The 17,565-nt window shown below is 40.3% G+C and overlaps 1 protein-coding gene across 3 annotated transcripts in view; it reads left to right on the top strand.

Moving 5' to 3' along the window:
* PARD3B (par-3 family cell polarity regulator beta) overlaps window positions 1-17,565 on the top strand; it is a 1,047,303-nt gene that overhangs the window by 624,046 nt on the left and 405,692 nt on the right. For all 3 annotated transcript variants that reach the window (XM_059168302.1, XM_059168301.1, XM_059168303.1), the window contains exons 12-14: window positions 3,092-3,262; window positions 8,096-8,228; window positions 15,764-15,863. In XM_059168302.1, the coding sequence (XP_059024285.1) occupies window positions 3,092-3,262; window positions 8,096-8,228; window positions 15,764-15,863 (404 nt within the window). The remainder of the gene's footprint in view (window positions 1-3,091; window positions 3,263-8,095; window positions 8,229-15,763; window positions 15,864-17,565) is intronic.

Genomic DNA, 17,565 nt, shown 5'->3' with positions numbered 1-17,565 from the left:
ATGGGGAAGTGCCTTTTCTTAAGAGGAGTTCAATCGATGGTTTTGCATCCCCTTTTGACATCACATTATTTATCTGTAAACAGAAGAGGTTGGAAAAGATGATCTCGAAGGACCTTCCAAGCTCTAAATTCTATGATTATATTCTAAATGTTAGGACATCATGGCACTTACTGGCATCACCATTAATGAAATTACCCATCATTTATCTTATACAGAGAAAGCACACACCATGAGTTACAGACCAGCCAGGCCTGAAAATGAAAGTGTGTGGATTTTTATCCTGCCCACAGCTCTCCAGTGATGCTTGTGATAAGTGTGTATGTCTTCTTTAAAAAAAAAAAAAAAAAAAAAATCCCAGCTGCCCTGGGGTGACCTGACCTGCCTTTTTGTTTGGACTTGTATGTAAACATGTTCTACTTCAACGTTGTGCTCTATCTGTTTGAGACTGGAATGTAGCTAAAAAGGAAAGTTTGTGCTTAGTATCTGTTGGTAAGAGATTATTTTATCAAAAAAAAAAAAAAAATGTCCTTGTATCTCCTTCTCTCTTATTTACTTCTTCACATAGACCTTGCTCCATACTTCCCAGAGAAGGTTCACATGAGGTTACCAGGTGTGATCTCACTCAGATTGTATTTCCTCCATCCTCGAGATGCCCATAAAGTTTCAGTCTTTATCTTTCTTCATATCATAGAGGACGAGGTGTCCTGCCAAGACTAACCCTCTGCAAATCCAACATGAGACCTCATTTCCTGTTAACAGAGTGAGGATCTTGATCCCTCTTCTGCTTCCTCCTCCTCCTTAAAAATCTCACATCTAATTGTTAATGACCCTCCCAGCCTCCTTCTCAAGACTCAACCCAACAGTCCTCTTCCATGAAAGGCCAAAGTAGACCGTAAGGATTTCTCGAGTTGTGTCTCACTTCACGTAACTAAACCATTAAGGTTGTTTTGTTTTACCCTGCTTTGTGTAACCGTAACCTCAGTCTTTCTGTGCCTCCCTCAAAATTAGATCATAGAAATGGAGAGATTTCTTTCTTGTTTGGCCTTTCCTGTAAATCTCATTTCCAGATTTGCTCCCAGTTAGGGTAAAGGTTAAGTGGAGTGGGAAAACAAGAGGAAGGAGGAGACGTCGTGCTTTGTGGAGGCAGTGCACTCAGACGTTTTCCAGCTCTAATCGAATGCCCTTCTCGATCGATCTCATCACCTTGCCATCCCACTTTCTTTGTTCAGGAGCATGCACTCTTTCGGGTGGCCTCCGCCATCTTGTCTGCCCAGTGGCCTCTCCAGCAGGTGGCATATGCAGTGAGTCTCCATGATGGCTTTAGCTCTCCAGGGCAGCTTTCCACATTCACCCTTCCCCCTGTTGTCGGCGGAAAAACTTCCTCTGACCATCTGCTACTGAATTAGTCAAAGTTTATTAATTTGTCCACAGGATTTCTCCCCCAAAGCTGCCCAGTTGGTCCTATTGTTCTTTGTATGCCCGGTTTTCTCATTTCTTAGGGAAGTGCTATTCTTTTGTATTTTATTCTCCTAACTTGAACATGGATCCCCAATATTTACTACTATAAAAAACTCTTCCGCATTTTCCTCTCCCAATTTAGAGTTGTACAGTCGTAGTCTAGAGACCAAGTAACAAAGAGAATTCTAGTAGGGAGACTGCAGAGCCAAAGAGCATGATATCAGAACTGGGGTCAGTGTGTCTCTGGTTTGCTTTTGTGACCTGGCCAAGTTGCAGCCCTTCTCTGCCTCAGTTTCCTTATCTATAATGTGAATAAAAGCATTGTGTTAGTCTGGAGTTCTGTGAGAATCACTAGAGATAATTTATGGAGGAATTCTCTAGGAAGGTAATTTGTCATACAAACCTACTGGCATTTCTGTTGAGTTTAATCTGTTAAGCAGCATCATAATATTCCTTTTTTTTTTTTTTTTTTTTAAGATCTATGTATTAGAGAGAGAGCACGAGTGGAGGTAGGGGCAGAGGGGCAGAGGGAAAAGCAGACTCCCTGCTGAGCAGGGAGTCCAATGTGAGGCTCATTCCCAGGATCCCAGGATCATGACCTGAGCTGAAGGCAGACACTTAACCACTGGGCCACCCAGGCGTACCCTCACATCATAACATTCCAAAAACAGCACCTGCACCCGTGCCTCATAGTGAGGACTTCCTACCGTAGTGTGGAGACAGGTCTAAGGCATGTCCCCGATCTGACTGTCAGTATTTTGAAGATTTTTCCCTCGAGGCTGCCTGAGGGGAAGTGGCACTGTGGTCCCCCCACATTCTTTGGTTGGCAGAGCTTGTACCCCAGTTGGTTAGCTGCTGCTGTAGTCTCTAGCTTGTGTGATGCTTCTGGCTGAAGAGAACTAGTGCCTCGAAGTGATTTAGACGGGGGTCCAGGCTGCGAAGCACATGTAGGGCTTCAGTGCACTTTGTAGTACGTGGTTTCCTGAAGATTCTGGGTAAAAGTACTCATCAGTCAGAGCCTCCTTGCAAACAGGCCTTGACAGTCTTCTTTGTCGTGATTTTTCTGCCAGAAGATGCCATAGCAAATTGGTCCTTCACTGCACACCTCTGTGTTGTTCTGCAGACCAGCAGACTAGCAACTCCCAGAGCTAGCGGTAATTTCTAGGAGACTTATCACCACTGTCAAATATGGAACATTTAAGCATAAAGTCTCTCTGTGCCTGCAAATGCAAACCCTTGTTTCAAGTGATGTGACCACTTCCTTTTGCTTCCAAACCCCCTTTCCATGAGCCAACACAGTCCCTGCCAGAGAAAATGGCAGAATCAGGCTAGGTTAGCATGCTTGCCAAAGATTTAGGTAGGAGATATTACACAAATGTCTAAATTATTGCAGCTTGGGACTCTGAGATTTCAAAAACATACTTTCACACACTTAATTATTGTTACTATTGTAACTATTTGATAAGCTCCAGAAACTTGTTGTGCCATAGAAAATAAATCATTCCTAATGGCTGGGGGGTTTTTCTTCTTCTTCCTTTTTTTTTCTTTCTAAACTTGAACTTGTCCTGAAACAGTCATCCATCATCACCATACTTTTCTCTGTTTCATACATTTTTTTTTTCCTCTGCCCTAGGATGGTCGTCTGCGGATGAATGACCAGCTGATTGCCGTTAACGGGGAATCTCTTTTGGGAAAGTCCAACCACGAAGCTATGGAGACACTGAGGCGATCGATGTCCATGGAAGGAAACATTCGAGGGATGATCCAGTTGGTGATTCTGCGGAGACCAGAGAGACCACTGGAGGTGACGCATGTCTTTGATTCCCTCAGCAAATTGCCCAAATGGCCACCTAAAATATGCAGAGTTCCATCACTTAGTATCAAACTGATCCTGAAACTGGGAAAATATGCCCCAGAAGGGCTCTGATGGATTTAGGTGGCAAACACGTGGTATATTATAGGTATAACTAGAAGGTATAAATATGTACATATCAAGTAAGTAATTTATCAAATCTAACAGGTCCTTATTTTCTAGTTTTTTTTTTTCCCCCCCAGAAATTTCTAGACTTTGGACTTCATTTATGTAGTAAACTATTAAACTATATAGCATCTTTAAATACTTTTTTGATTGATGTGCTTATAGCGTCCATACTTTAGAAAGTTCTTAATCAGAGGTATACAGTGCTTAGTGTAAAGACTGATATAATGCAGTATGTTTTCCCCCACAATGTGCATGTAGATAATATAGACCTGGAACTTAACTAATTCAAAACTTGATTTATTAAGCAAGCTCCTTGCTTCATGTTATATTAAATAAATGTTTTTAATTAAATAAGTATTTTTGCACTGTTTTATCATGATTTTTTATGGATTTTTTTAACGCAAGAAATATTTCTGCCTACACATAAAGTGTAAGCATAAAGTATTCTTGATTGCTGTTATCCCTAAACATTTCACTTATATACAATTATATTTATATTACACAATTATAGTATTAAATTATAAAGTATATTAATATATTTATAATAATTATAAAATACTCCTAAAACGTTATTTTCTTTTATATATGAAAAATAATTATTAAACGCTCTTAAAAATATTTTAAGAAGGGGCGCCTGGGTGGCTTAGTGGGTTAAGCTTCTGCCGTTGGCACAGTCCCGCATTGGGCTCTCTGCTTGGCAGGGAGCCTGCTTCTCCCTTTCTCTCTGTCTGCCTCTCTGCCTACTTGTGATCTCTCTCAAATAAATAAAATCTTTAAAAAGAATATTTTCAGAAAATGGTTGATCACAGTTTAGAGTTAAGAAAAACATGAGCGCATCACACAGATATTCTCTGAGGACAAATAATGTTTTTGTAATATGGTAATATTCAGAGTTAACATAGAATACTGTTAACAAAACACTAATATAAAATATTAGTTTTAATAATATGTTTAACTCAAAATTTAAAAAGGATTTTTCTTTTTTTTTTTTTAAGATTTTATTTATTTATTTGACAGACAAAGATTGCAAGTAGGCAGAAAGGCAGGCAGAGAGAGAGGAGGAAGCCGACTCCCTGCTAAGCAGAGAGCCTGATGTGGGGCTTGAGCCCAGGACCCTGGGATCACGACCCGAGCTGAAGGCAGAGGCTTTAATCCACTGGGCCACTCAGGCGTCCCAAAAGATTTTTCAAATTAAGTTTCAACTACCTTCTACTATTGTTCGTAGTAGTTAAAAGCGTAGGCTCTAAAGTTTTGGATTACTTGAGCGAAACTCCCAGATTGTGCATTTTCTGACCATGTGAAGACATACCTAGCTGAGTGCTTGGAACTTGCAGATGACAGATACTGTTGTCTATTTTATCCCTTACTGTATCCTCATTTCCCAGCACACAGTAGACACTTAATAAATATTGTCGAATGAATGAATAAAAGATGCCTCTGAGACCTCCTTTATCTGAGAGGGTCAGCTGAAGTAGTAAAGTTATAAACTAGATCTCACTTTGTTATATTATCAGCTATTGGAAGAGAGTAACTGTACCTTTTTACTCTTCTGTACATAACCTTGTAAATGTTAAATAAATGTAAATTGGCCAATTACTGGAGACTATATATAATGAGCCAACTCGTTTTCAACATTTGTGTCTGCTTAAGTGACAGAGCGGCTTCCATGAATATTTAATGGATTTTACTTATGTACATAGTTATAAAACCCTCATCTAATGCTCCCATCCATGGTGGAATTGCCTCCTCTCTGGTTTAATTTAAGTCCTACCCTAGAGCCTTGGGATTCATGGTACCCCGTTGGTGTGAAGGATGGCCCATGGGCCCCTAAGCTACCCCTCTGGGTATCTGTGTATTATGTGTCCCTTAAGATTTCTTGGAACAAAGATAGTTCAACTAAGAGAAAAGTCTGGAAGGCACTGCTGTAGAGTACCATTCCTGTGCCAATAGCAAGAGTTAAGGGAGAAAGAAGAGAAAGAAAGAACAAAATGAACAAGGTTGTTAAGAATTATGTCTGCCATCTCTCCCCTTCCCTAATTTCATGTCTTTCTCTAAAATGGGCGTGTGCCTGCTGGGTGAGCATTCTGTACTTGGGCTCCTCTAGTTGTGACGTTTTATCATTTACATTCTTCTTCACTGCACGAGTTTCTGGTCTCCCACTCTGACGTGGGTTAACAATTATTCCATCAGAAGAAAGTACTAAACTTTCGGTGTGTTGCCCATCCTTGGAAGTGTCTTATTAATGTAGTTCACTAGGAAATTAATTGGGAATTAAGAAATGGGATGACAAGCAATTTTTTTTAAAGATTTTATTTATTTATTTGACAGAGATCACAGTAGGCAGAGAGGCAGGCAAGAGAGAGAGGGGGTGGGGGAAGCAGGCTCCCCACCCAGCAAAGAGCACAATGTGGGGCCTGTTCCAGACCCTGAGATCATGACCTGAGCCAAAGGCAGAGACTTAACCCACTGAGCCACCCAGGTGCCTCACAATTTTGATGAGGATATTTAAACAAGGTCCCTTTTTAGTTTCCCTAATATTTACACGCTTTCCATGGGGAATGCGCAGGCACTTGATGCTCTCAGCTCTCGGGAATCTCTGTGGTACCCACAAAGATTAAAGAACATTTTTCTCTTATGAAGACAGCAGCTGCTGATGTACAGCTCATCTTTATTAAATTGGAAAAAAATCCAAAAAAAATAGAAAAACCGTCTGCAGCTATTTCTCTCCCAGTTCTGTGTTTTGCTGTGTCAAAGCATATGTCGTGCACTCCTGCTCTTGCTGTGTCCCCTGTGGAGAAACAGTCACCCTCAGGTACAATAAAAAAGCAGCAGACCCGAGAAAAAGGTCTCAGCACTGCTCATACATTCAGGCAAATCAATTAGTTAGATCTGGCAAGAATACCAAAACGGTTACTTGAACATTATATTGATATAAAAAAAAATTAAAGGAGCTACTTAAGGAAAGTCAAAATATATAGTTGTTGGAGTATTTTCCCACATTACCCAGATGTACAAGATACGTAAACAGTTTTGATGAGGACCTCGTGAAGAATACATAATGAATCCTTGATTGAATCAAAATCATTTTAAACAGAAACATGTTTTTCAAAGGGCGAGCTTGAAGTTCAATTGTAATTCTATTTGAGCCTAGAGACTTAGTATTAAAAAATGGGTTATGACCTGTTTTTTTTTCTCCCCCCTCCCCCCCAAACATTTCCCTCCTCTCTACAAGCTCATCTTGGTAGAAGCAGAATATGTTTAAAAATCCATTATATTTTTTATTGGCTGGGACGCTAATGGAGGGCTCCGCGACAGCTCTATTTTACAAGCTGAATACTTTAATTAGGCTGGTTACTGATCAGTTGTTAGGATATCGATGGTGTCATTTATCAAAGAGCTGGGAAAGCAGAGTTTTGTTGGTTTTTTTTTTTTTTTTTTTGGTTCTTGTTGTTGAAGCACAAGGCTAGGTGAAGTAAGAAGTAAGTCCTACCTCTCCTACCTGCTGAGGCTCGGGCTTTCATTTAGGATTTGTTGGCCGAGTCTGGTTTGACTAACAGTACAGAGGCAGAGGGTAACACTACGTGTGGGAAAAGTGTTACAAGCTTCGACAAGAAGCTAAGAGAACTTCAGCAGCTGAAAACATTTTAATTATTAAGAATGTATAAATTGAATGTTTTAAATATTTTGTTTAGCAGGATACTGAGTTTTCGTGAGTGAGAGGAAAGTATAATAAAATTATTCAGGCCAAATGCTTTGCTCCAAAGTAGAGAGTTTGGGAGATGGGATCTCTGTTTCTCTTGCATCCTGCTTCTCTCACACATGGTCAAGGGCACACTGGTGAGATGGCGTCCAGGTGACTTCCTTGAAATCTGTGAGAAAGACACATAACCTGAGCAAGCGCAGAACCCAGTTCTTTGTGTCTCCATCCTCTTGATCAGACTCCTGGAGCTCTCCAGAACTGGCTCCCCTCAGCTCCCTCTTCACACCTCTGTAACATGGTTTGTGGGCATGTTACTCTGGATACAGCCATTTTGAGGACACTGTGAATTTGTTGGAAGGCTGTCCACATTCAAACAGGAGGGAAAAACATCAAAAAGTGGGGGGGGGGGAAGCTCAGGAGAACCCCTGTCTGACATTGTCACTGAGATTGTTTTAGCTTCTGGCCAGCAGACCTGGTGTCCACAGTGGGAAACACTCCTGGCGTTTGAGTGGCAAACCTGCTTAGGTTCTGACTTGTCCTAGAGCATATGCACTTAGTCGCTGAGGGAGAGAGAGAGGAACCAGCTGGTTGGCAGAAAAATACCCTTGGCATGAACTGTTCTTCTTGTGTTGACACTGCCACAAGCTGTATTCCCAGATGGAAGAAAATTTGAAAGAAGCCAGTTGTAAGTGGGGGGAAAGAATGATAAAGTTAATCCTCTTTGGTGCTGGCTATGAGTCATCCCAGTCCTTAGCACCACGTTGTCAGTAGTTTTTGTATCTCGCATTCGAAGATGTCTTAACTGATAGGGCCATTTTGATTTTCCAGTTGAGAGTGTATATGCAGTAGACTTTTGGGAGCTCATTCATCAACTGATCATTCTCCTACATTGCTTTCATGGACCAAGTTCAAACGTATTAAAAAAGCAAATGTAATTTTTTATTTTCATTTCTTAGGAGCCTGCAGAGTGCGGGGCATTTTCTAAGCCATGCTTTGAGAATTGTCAGAACACTATAACCACCTCCAGGAGAAATGATAACAGCTCATTGCATCCCTTCGGCACTTACAGTTCGCAGGACAAACAGAAAGGTAAGAGTCTGTCCATTTCCATCTGCTGCAAATGGCTGGAGAAAACACAAGACTATATATTTTTTTAAAAGGACAAAGGGAAGTTAATTAGACCAAGTGCAGGCTTTGTTCCTCTGAGTCATGAACATGGGGAGATGATGTGTGGTAGAGCTGACTCAGAAGTTGTGAAGCAGATTCCTGGCATCGCCTCCAGTTTAAGTGACAGTTTCTGTGTTTGCTGCCCCAAACACGGAGGATTATGTGTAAAACAAACCAAACGAAAACAAAATGGCAGCATGGAAAAACAAAATGGCAAACTGTTTGTTTTTTTTTTTTAACAATCTTTTCGTTATTGAAAGTTACCAAATGTAAATAACTATTAAACTTAAAAAAAAAAAAAGTGCAGACTAGTATTAAACCATAAGGCGGTCATTGCATGATTTACGGGTTCTAGGAAGAGTGTGGTAAATACCATGAATGAGACCATCCTGTAACAGCTGGAATGTTCTTATTATTCCTCACTATGTTGTCTTTCCTTTATTTTCTAGTACTAGTAGAGCTCTGGATATAAAACATTTGGACTTTGTTTTTAAAAAATCATTCTGTGGGTCACCAAGAAAAAAATTATTTTTTATTTCCCTGAATGTCATTTTATAAAAATAACTTTAAGTTTTTTGTATTGCAGAGACAATGCATATTCCTTACAGAAAATTTAGGGAAAAGCAATAATGTTATTAATAATATTACTCATTCATCCTTCTAACTATCAAAAATACTAATCGATAACATTTTTACATCTGTATTTCAAATCTTTCCTTCATGCAAATATGCATATATAAAATGAAGTGAAAATGAAATATATATAATGTTTAGGAAATTGCTCTTTAATTAATACACATTATGATCATCTCACTATGTCACTGAATATTTTACATCATCACCACATAGTGGTTCCATAGTGAGCCTCTGAACGCAGGTACTATTTATGTAATCTGTCTCTTTTTCACATTTAACATGTTATCTGAATTTATGTGGGAACAAGTTGAAACTCTGAGTTAACTACATCAAAATAGGCTTGTCCATCTCAGATTCCTTGAGAATTGTTTCATCAGAATGAGACGTTGTCTTTTTCTCTGACTTTGTCCATTTTAGTGAGAGTAGCAGCAACAGCTGTGACCATTTATTTATTAAGTGTTTACTGTCTGTTAGGTTCTGTGTTAAGCAATTTACATGCACACTGGAAGTGGGTAATACTATTATCCTCGTTTTACAGATGAAGAAACAGAGAGTAAATAATTAACCCAAGACCACATACTTAGTCCATGCAGAGCCTGGATTCAGCCCCTATGTCTCTGATTCCAGTTCATTGCCTAAACCACAGCATGGACCCTGTCTTACATTGGTCCCTTGAAACTGTTGAAGTCCTTTCACCTGATACCAAAAATGTGATTAAAGGCTCACTTGACTTTGTGTCAGATAAAGAAATACTCTTGTCTTTTCTCGTCTTCTTTAAGAAATTAAAATTTGTCTTGACAAAGCGAGATCTCTTTCCAAGACCTTAAATCACAGTAGCAGGAGAATCTGGGGAAGGAACAGCAAGTTTTCCACATACTAGACCAGCCTTCTCTCAACCATGTCCATATAATGATCAAGAACATTGCCATGTGTATTAAAATATCTAGGCTTTACATAATTTGATTGGCATTTTATTCTCAAGAATCATGTGATACAGTGACAATCCAAGTTCAGGGTGTTATTCCTAATTATACCAGTGACATCCAAAGGCGTAGTGGGCACATTATCCCCTATCTTGTTTCATTTTTTTATTAAAGATTTTATTTTTTGAGTAATTCTACACCCAGTGTGAGGCTCAGATCCACAGCCCTGAGAGCAAGCGTCATATGCTCCAAGTATGCCAGCCAGATGCCCCTCATTTTTAATAACTATAAAATATTGATGCTGGAGTGGTAATTATACAGACTATTTTTAGAGGACACTGAGATGCTCAAGGAAATGGGACACTATCTCTAGAAGGGACAGGAGCAACCAAAATTATGAAATTATAGAACTAGTTGAAGTGTGAGGATATAAACAGGAAAAAAAATTCAAATAATAGAGTCCAGTCAAAGCACATGCTAAAAACAAAACGTCATAATACTTTGAAATGTCAATAGAATGTTCTGAGTTTGTATTTCCACTGACCAGCTACATCCTTTGGGTACATGTGGCCCCAGACAACCACTGGGAGTCTCTATCTGTTCTTTCTCTTGAGACTTAGCTCCAGATAGAACAACTTTTTACACCAGTGAAAAACCATGCAGGTCAGCTATCTGCAAGTTTCCTGCTTTACTTCCTGTCCTCATGTCAGTTTTCCAAAGTGACCCCAAAAAAATCCAGTTTTTTCAAGCAGGGATTGCATCAAACATTATTTTTTTTAAAGCAGGAAAAATCTGTTGCTGTTATTTCTTTGTATATTCAAGAATTCCTTGTATATCCAAGAATTCGACCTATCAAGGCATTAGACTCATTAAATTTTAATCATAAGAGAGCAGTAGATGAAATTTTCTTACTTTTATGTAAGCCTATTGACTTAGAGATAAAAATATATATAATAGAATTTGTAAACAGGAGGCTGTAGAACATCCTGATCACCATCTCATTTTCATATTCAAAACATTTAAAATGTTGTGAACCATTGAGAGCTTTTGAGTTTCAGATGCAAATGAAGTAGCAAGAGGTTTCTTCTGAAACCTGAGTGTTGACTCAACACAACCAGGTTTTTTAAGGAGCCCCTTCAGAAAAGCAAGATTGAGTTGACAAAATGTAATGTCTAGTGAGGAAAGGAACTGTTACAGCCAAAACATTCAGTTCTTTTTTTCTTCCCTTTTTCCTTTCCTTTGTATATTTAAAAACCCAATGTTGATATGCGGGGTTCCATCTATTTTTGTAATAATAGTACATGCCACCCACAGTTCCTTGGTTATTTTTTTATATATATACACATACTCCTGTCAAGCTGTTCCATGGAAAAGGCATTTTTAGAACTAACGTTTGCAGAAATTGTAACACCAGAAAATTCACATTTGTGTTGGAGAATGGCTAGCAGTGCCTGCAGTAGAATGAGTGTGGTGCCCCAAGCCCCAAGATGGCCAGGGGTCAGGATGGGGGCTGTGTCCCAGGGGTTTACTTATAAAATCCTATTACGCATTTAAATGTTAATAAAGAATACAAATTACCAACACTGTATTTTCTGAAGAATTTTGGTGGTAGATCTCAGCCCTGGCTACATAATGGTTAAGTAGTAGTAATAAGCATCATTTGCCTCTGGTTTATTATTAGTTCTCTTTTCATTGCTCTTGTCTCCCCCTTTGTTGCTCCACCCCTGCTTGCCCCCCCTTTCAGCTCAACTGCACCCTAGCCCCATGTGTAAGTCACCCATTGCCCTAAGTCTTCCCAGGCTCACCACCCAGGGAGGGCTCCTGTAGGACTTCCATCCCCACCCCAAATCAAGCCCCTTTGGTTGTGTGTCCCATCTCACTGGATCCATGTTCCCTGGGGTCCTTTGGGCAGACACATAATGTATAATTATTCCTAATGTGCCTTCTCTGGGGAACCAGCTCATGTCCACCCCTCTGTAGCATATAAGACACTCCCTGTGGAGTTGTGATCAGAAATTGAATTATACTTTTCAATTTGCCTGATGTTTGTTAGATACCTCCATTGTGCAGAATACACCATCAGCGATTCAAAAAAGAATACAATTGCTGTACTAGCCCTCAATAATAGTCTTTAACATTTTTATCAATTAAAACAAAAAATCTAACTCTAGAGTCATGAAAATTTATCTGTAAAAGGCCAGCTCGTAAGTATGTTAGGCTTTGCAGGCCAAGGGATCTCTGTCTCAGCTCTTCAGCTCTGCCGCCGTAATCCAAAAGCAGCCATGGACAGTGTGTAAATGAATGAGCATAACTCAATGAAACTTTATGTACAAAACCAGATGATGGGCTTGTTTTGGACCAGGGCCATAGCCTGGTGAGCCCTTGTCTTAAGTTGCAATCTCTTTCACTCTTCTTTTCTGATCTGGCCCTAGCAGGATGGAGTCTATAAAACAAGTAAGAAAAATAAAAAATGATTAAAATCAGGGTCATTGGGTCATGAATGAAGCAGTTACTGGAGGGTGCGCTGTCAGTTTTCCCAGGCAAATATACAGGACGGCCATCAAGACTTAACCTGCTCCGTGTGGTGAAATCCAGAAATATTATTTTTTTGGAGAAAAGAGTTCCACATTTTCGCACTGAGAGAGGGTTAATAGAGATGTTTGGGCCATGAGAAAAACTATTCCTTATACCATTGTTTAAAAATGTACCAGGAACAGAGAATCAACAAAGAAGGTATTTGCCTCTGTACCTATAGATACTTAAAAACTATGTAGGTTGTTCATGTGGATGAAATAAAAATTAAAAGTAACAGAGGCACCTGGGTGGCTCAGTCACTTAAGCACCTGACTCTTGATTTCAGGTTAGGTTGTGATCTCGGGGTCCTGGGATCAAGCCCCATGCCAGGCAACCTGCTCAGCAAGGAGTCTGCTTGTCTCCCTCTCCCTCTGCCCTACCCCCCAGTGCAATTTCTCTCTCTCTCTAAAAAAATGTAGAGGTAACAATTGTAATAAAACTTGAAGCATCTGAGGAAGAGGAGGGAAAGGAGAGGAAGGCACGGAGGCGTTTCTCTATAATCCAGTAAGAAATAGGTCTAGATACATAGATGATAGATCAATAGCTCATTGCAGAAGCAGCATGTGAGAAATGTTATAAATGGAATAGTCTTCCATAATAGTAATGGATAAACCCCAAATGTCAGTGGATAAAGACAGCGAAAGTATTTTTCTTATCTTAATTATAGCCAATGAGGCGTGGTGGAAGGAGGGCGGGCACTGTGCTCCGTGCGGTGATGGAGGGACCTGGGCTCCTTCTGTCCCTCTGGCCCATTTTCTAGAGACTCCTCCACTCCTGCTGGCCGCTAGGTGATGGGACAGGTGGAGAGAATGTACCCTTCCGTAGCCACTGACACTGGGGATGTAAATGGTCAGAGCAACTCCCCTACTATTGGCCAGAATAAATCTAGGTGCAAAGAAGCCTGGGAAATGGGGTCTATATGTGCAGAAAGAAAGGAGGAACAGAGTGAGCACGGGTACTCTCTGCGCCCGCCCTAAACATATTGAGGTGGATCTTGAGAGAAGGGTGGGACTTGGATGGATGCCAGTGGATTTTGCGTTTACATAAGCAAACCCACGGAGGCAGGAAAGCCCAGGCTGGTGGTTGGGGAACAGTAAGAAGTCCTGGGTAGCTAAGGGCGATAAGGAGCTGATGTTATCTGTCGGGGCAGAGACCTTTATGCTCTAAGCTATTGTGTGCACCTGAAATGTTTTGGGGAGGCCAAGTGACATGATCACAGCTCCATCACCAGTGTGAAAGACGGGCTGAGAAGTTGAGGGTAGAGACATGACAGCCAGTGGGAATGTTGTCCCAGTATGTGCCTTTTCTCTAGTTTATGGTGTATTTTTCTGTTCTGTTTCTCTGGCTGCCTAACTGCCACTTTATTACCAAATCACTAGATTACTTGGGTGGGAGGCAGTGCAGGGGGACAGTATCGACTGCCTTTGCTCGCTGTGCTTCTGTACCCCGGTTACCCCGCCTCTCAGATCTCCTGCTTCCAGCCTCCACCCCAGGGATGTGTCAGCACTGCCAGAATTACCTCCATTTTCTACTAGTCCCTGGGGCAGAGCTTTGAGCAGCATTCTCTATAGAAGAACCAATGGGATGGATTTGTAGTCATATGTAGTTAATGTACAATAGACATTATATTATACATCATATAATAATATATATTATAGTGTATAATATAAAATACATAATAACATATATGACATATACATAATAAGATGTAATAACTCATATAATATAATGAGACTTATTGTAAGAAATTGGCTCACATGAGGATGGAACCAGGCAAGCCCCAACATCTGTGAAATGAATGAGCAAAGCTAGAGACCGACCAGAGCCAACAGAGCGGTCCCATCCTGAACGCCCACTCGAGACCCAGGAAGGGTCAATATATCTGTTTCAGTCCAAGGGCAGGAAGAACCCAGTGTCTCAGTTTGAACAGAGGCAGGAAGGAAGAATTCTCTCCTACTCAGAGGAGGGTCAGCATTTTGGTTCTACTCAGGCCTTGAGGTTCACCCACATTATGGGGGGGGACAGTCTACTTTATTCTGCCTACTGTTTTTAATGCTAAGCTTACCCAAAAAGCACCATCCCAGAAATACCCAGAATAATATATGATTCATTATCTGGGTATTCTGGGCTAAGTCAAGTTAACTGTAAAAGTAACCATCATACCTAGTGTGTTGACAGTCAAGCAGCTTCTGTTACCAGCAGCTGTTTCATAGGGATAGATACTTTTCTCCTGTTCCGGCAATCAAGAACAAATAGGGTCCACATGTTACCAAATCTCTCACCATAACAGATACACAGTAGAGTTTAGGCGGTATGGAAGGATAATCTTTTAGTTGCTTATTAGTGCTTTGCATTTCTAAATCTGTGTGAATATGCACCGTCTTCTATCCTCCTCATATTCCTCTAATGAAGCTATTCTCAACCCCACCTTAGAGATTTCAAAAACTGGGGCTCAGAGAGGTTAATAGTTGGGCCAAATTCCCACAGCAGTGGGAGCCATGATGGAGACATGGCAGCCTCGCTACACCAACTCGACTCTCTCCCAGGCCGCTCCCTCAGGCTTTTCATACATTCGTTAGCGCGGGTAATAAGGATGAGCATTAGATGACATAATGTACATAATGCTTAGCACAGTGTCTGCTCTACGAAAGATCTCAACACGCCCGCTTGTTATTTGTCATAGTAAGTGTCAGGATACATGTCTATTTCTTCCAGAGTAGAATAGATTGAAAAAAAATGAACACATCAGGTAGGTGAGAAAACCAGGTCTGACCCTAGATTTTTGCTTCCAAGGCCTCCAACCCCCATCTTTCCACTGTAGTTCAGATGCAAAAAGAGTATTTTTACCCCTCTACCATCTCGAAATGGTGAGTAAATCTAAAGTATCTCATTTTTTAAGTACTTTTTGTCACCAGGGTGACGCCACAATCACCGCATAATCCAGCCTATTCGTGAGAGAGTCTTGTTTACAAAATCGTGAAGGCATGAAAGAGATGGCGTTGTTAATCTTCCGCAGAACACACATCAGGAGCGACTCTCAGCCTTCTGTAGGTGGGAAAAGATATCCAAGATGCAGGATCCTGACTTGCCATGGGTTGCTGACAGGCCACCAGTGTAAAACCTATTAGTGGGCTCAGATTTCCTCATACAGGGCTGCATTGGCTCCCATACAAATCCTGAATCAGTTCTGTAGGAGGACTTATTGATTTCAGGTTGGTTTATGTGTTGGTGAAAATTACATCTGTGAGATGGACTGAAAGCAAGCCGGGCATCAAAAGTTCCGCCTCCCACTGACCACAGCTTCATTGGTTCTTTGTTTTTTAGTACTGTTGCTTCCCAGTGACGGATGGGCAGATCCTGAGGTCCCACCTTCTCCACCACCACATCCCGTTCTGGAATTGGGCCTTGAAGATTACAGCCACAGGTATTGATAAAATGATAGATCGTAAACGTTCCCCATTACGGTGTTTCTGGGAAAACCCCGCAGCCTGATTTTAACTCTATTTCTTTCCAGAATGGAAATCTCATAGCATCTATAATTCTTTTTCAGTGAAAACTTCTCATAGCTAAAATTAATAGTTGAGAGTGTTCATGTTTTGCTTCCTGGAATTTAAGATTCATCATGTATTATAAAATATTTAAGGAAATGGTTGAACTTTCTTTTATCATGTTGAAAAACCAGAGAACTCAAAAGGTTCTATAGGAAGGAATAAAACAAAACTGAGAGGCTATAAAGCTTAGTTGTTGTTGTTGTTGTTGTTTTGTTTGTAATTGGCAAACCCTAAAGGCATTTTTAAAATGTTCCAAGAAAGTTAATGGAATCTAAAAATTAAAGCAAAACCATATATAATCTAAAATATTGAGAAGAGTACCCAATATTATATCCACTGTGTAATAGAAACCCAAAAAATCAATAATTTTTAGAATCTCACAAGCATGAGAGAGAGAGATTTACTAAGTATACACACCATCTGACTAGTGGCGTTCATAGATTTTGTTCTTCTGATGAGTTTTAAAAATCATTAACTTGTCCCTTTGCTATTTTCTGTATTTATTATGGCTGTTAAAAACTGTGTATTTTATTCCATTCTATGTCCCAGGATAATCCTGTGAAATTTTTCCATTTTTCCTGCAGCAATGCTGGTGTCATTCCTATTATGCTTTTTTATTGCAATCTGCTAAAAATAAAGCGACACAAAAAGAGTATAGCTAACTCTATTAGCTGAAAGCCTACCTATATTTAGCTATCCCTGATTCCTACATTTTCGAAGTCAGCTATCTGACTCAAATACAATTTCACCGACTGGATGGATAATGACACTAATGTTCTAGATCAGTTTTCTAGGGGTTTCTTGAAAGAAAATGTGGACATATTTAATTTTGTCCATTCACTTCCATTGCTGGCCTCAAACCTGAATCAAAAATGACGGTTTGTCAGCCATAACAAAAGGCATTAAAGAAATAATTTCATTCATTCTATTTTACTGTTTTCCTGTGTATACATGCAAAAGTGTTGGGATAATGCAAAGATGAATCAGATATAAACCCAACTCTCAAGAAGATGGTAGGCCAAGGGGTAAAAATGACAACTAGCACGCAGGGTACCAAGTGATATTTACCAGGAGGTATATGGAAAATGCTCTGGACATCCAAGATGGAATAGAATGCTTCCAGATAGAGGAATCAGGGGAAATGTTATGGGAAAAGCGATGTTTCAGCTCAATCACAAATTATGAGTTGGAGGTAGACATAAGAAAAGCCCAGGAAGGAGGGGAACTTCAGCGAGAGGGAAGGGTAGAAGGAACAGCATGGCAGCTGGGAAAGGAAGTCGATTTGGGTAACTTGTATCATGGCTCACTGGCCAGATGCTAGAATGAAAAGATAAGAAATACAAACTTCCTTCATTAGATGGTCAAACCTTGTGGTAGAGTTTCAGCAGAGAGCATGATAAGACCGGGGTTTTAGTCGTGTGCAACAGGCATTAGGGAGATGGAGAAAGGTTAATGTCTGCTGGAAACCAGAGACTCTTTGGACATTTTCTAGGGCAGTAGCAGTGAAAGGTACTAAGGATGTGTGCTGGGGAGGGTGGGGAGAAGCTTTCAGATGAGAAACCTCTTCCGGGGAGA

The sequence above is a fragment of the Mustela lutreola genome, chromosome 3 (assembly GCF_030435805.1).
Source record: "Mustela lutreola isolate mMusLut2 chromosome 3, mMusLut2.pri, whole genome shotgun sequence".
Taxonomy (NCBI): domain Eukaryota; kingdom Metazoa; phylum Chordata; class Mammalia; order Carnivora; family Mustelidae; genus Mustela; species Mustela lutreola.
The sequence above is the reverse complement of the archived record's forward strand: the minus strand, read 5'-3'. Positions and strand labels throughout refer to the sequence as shown.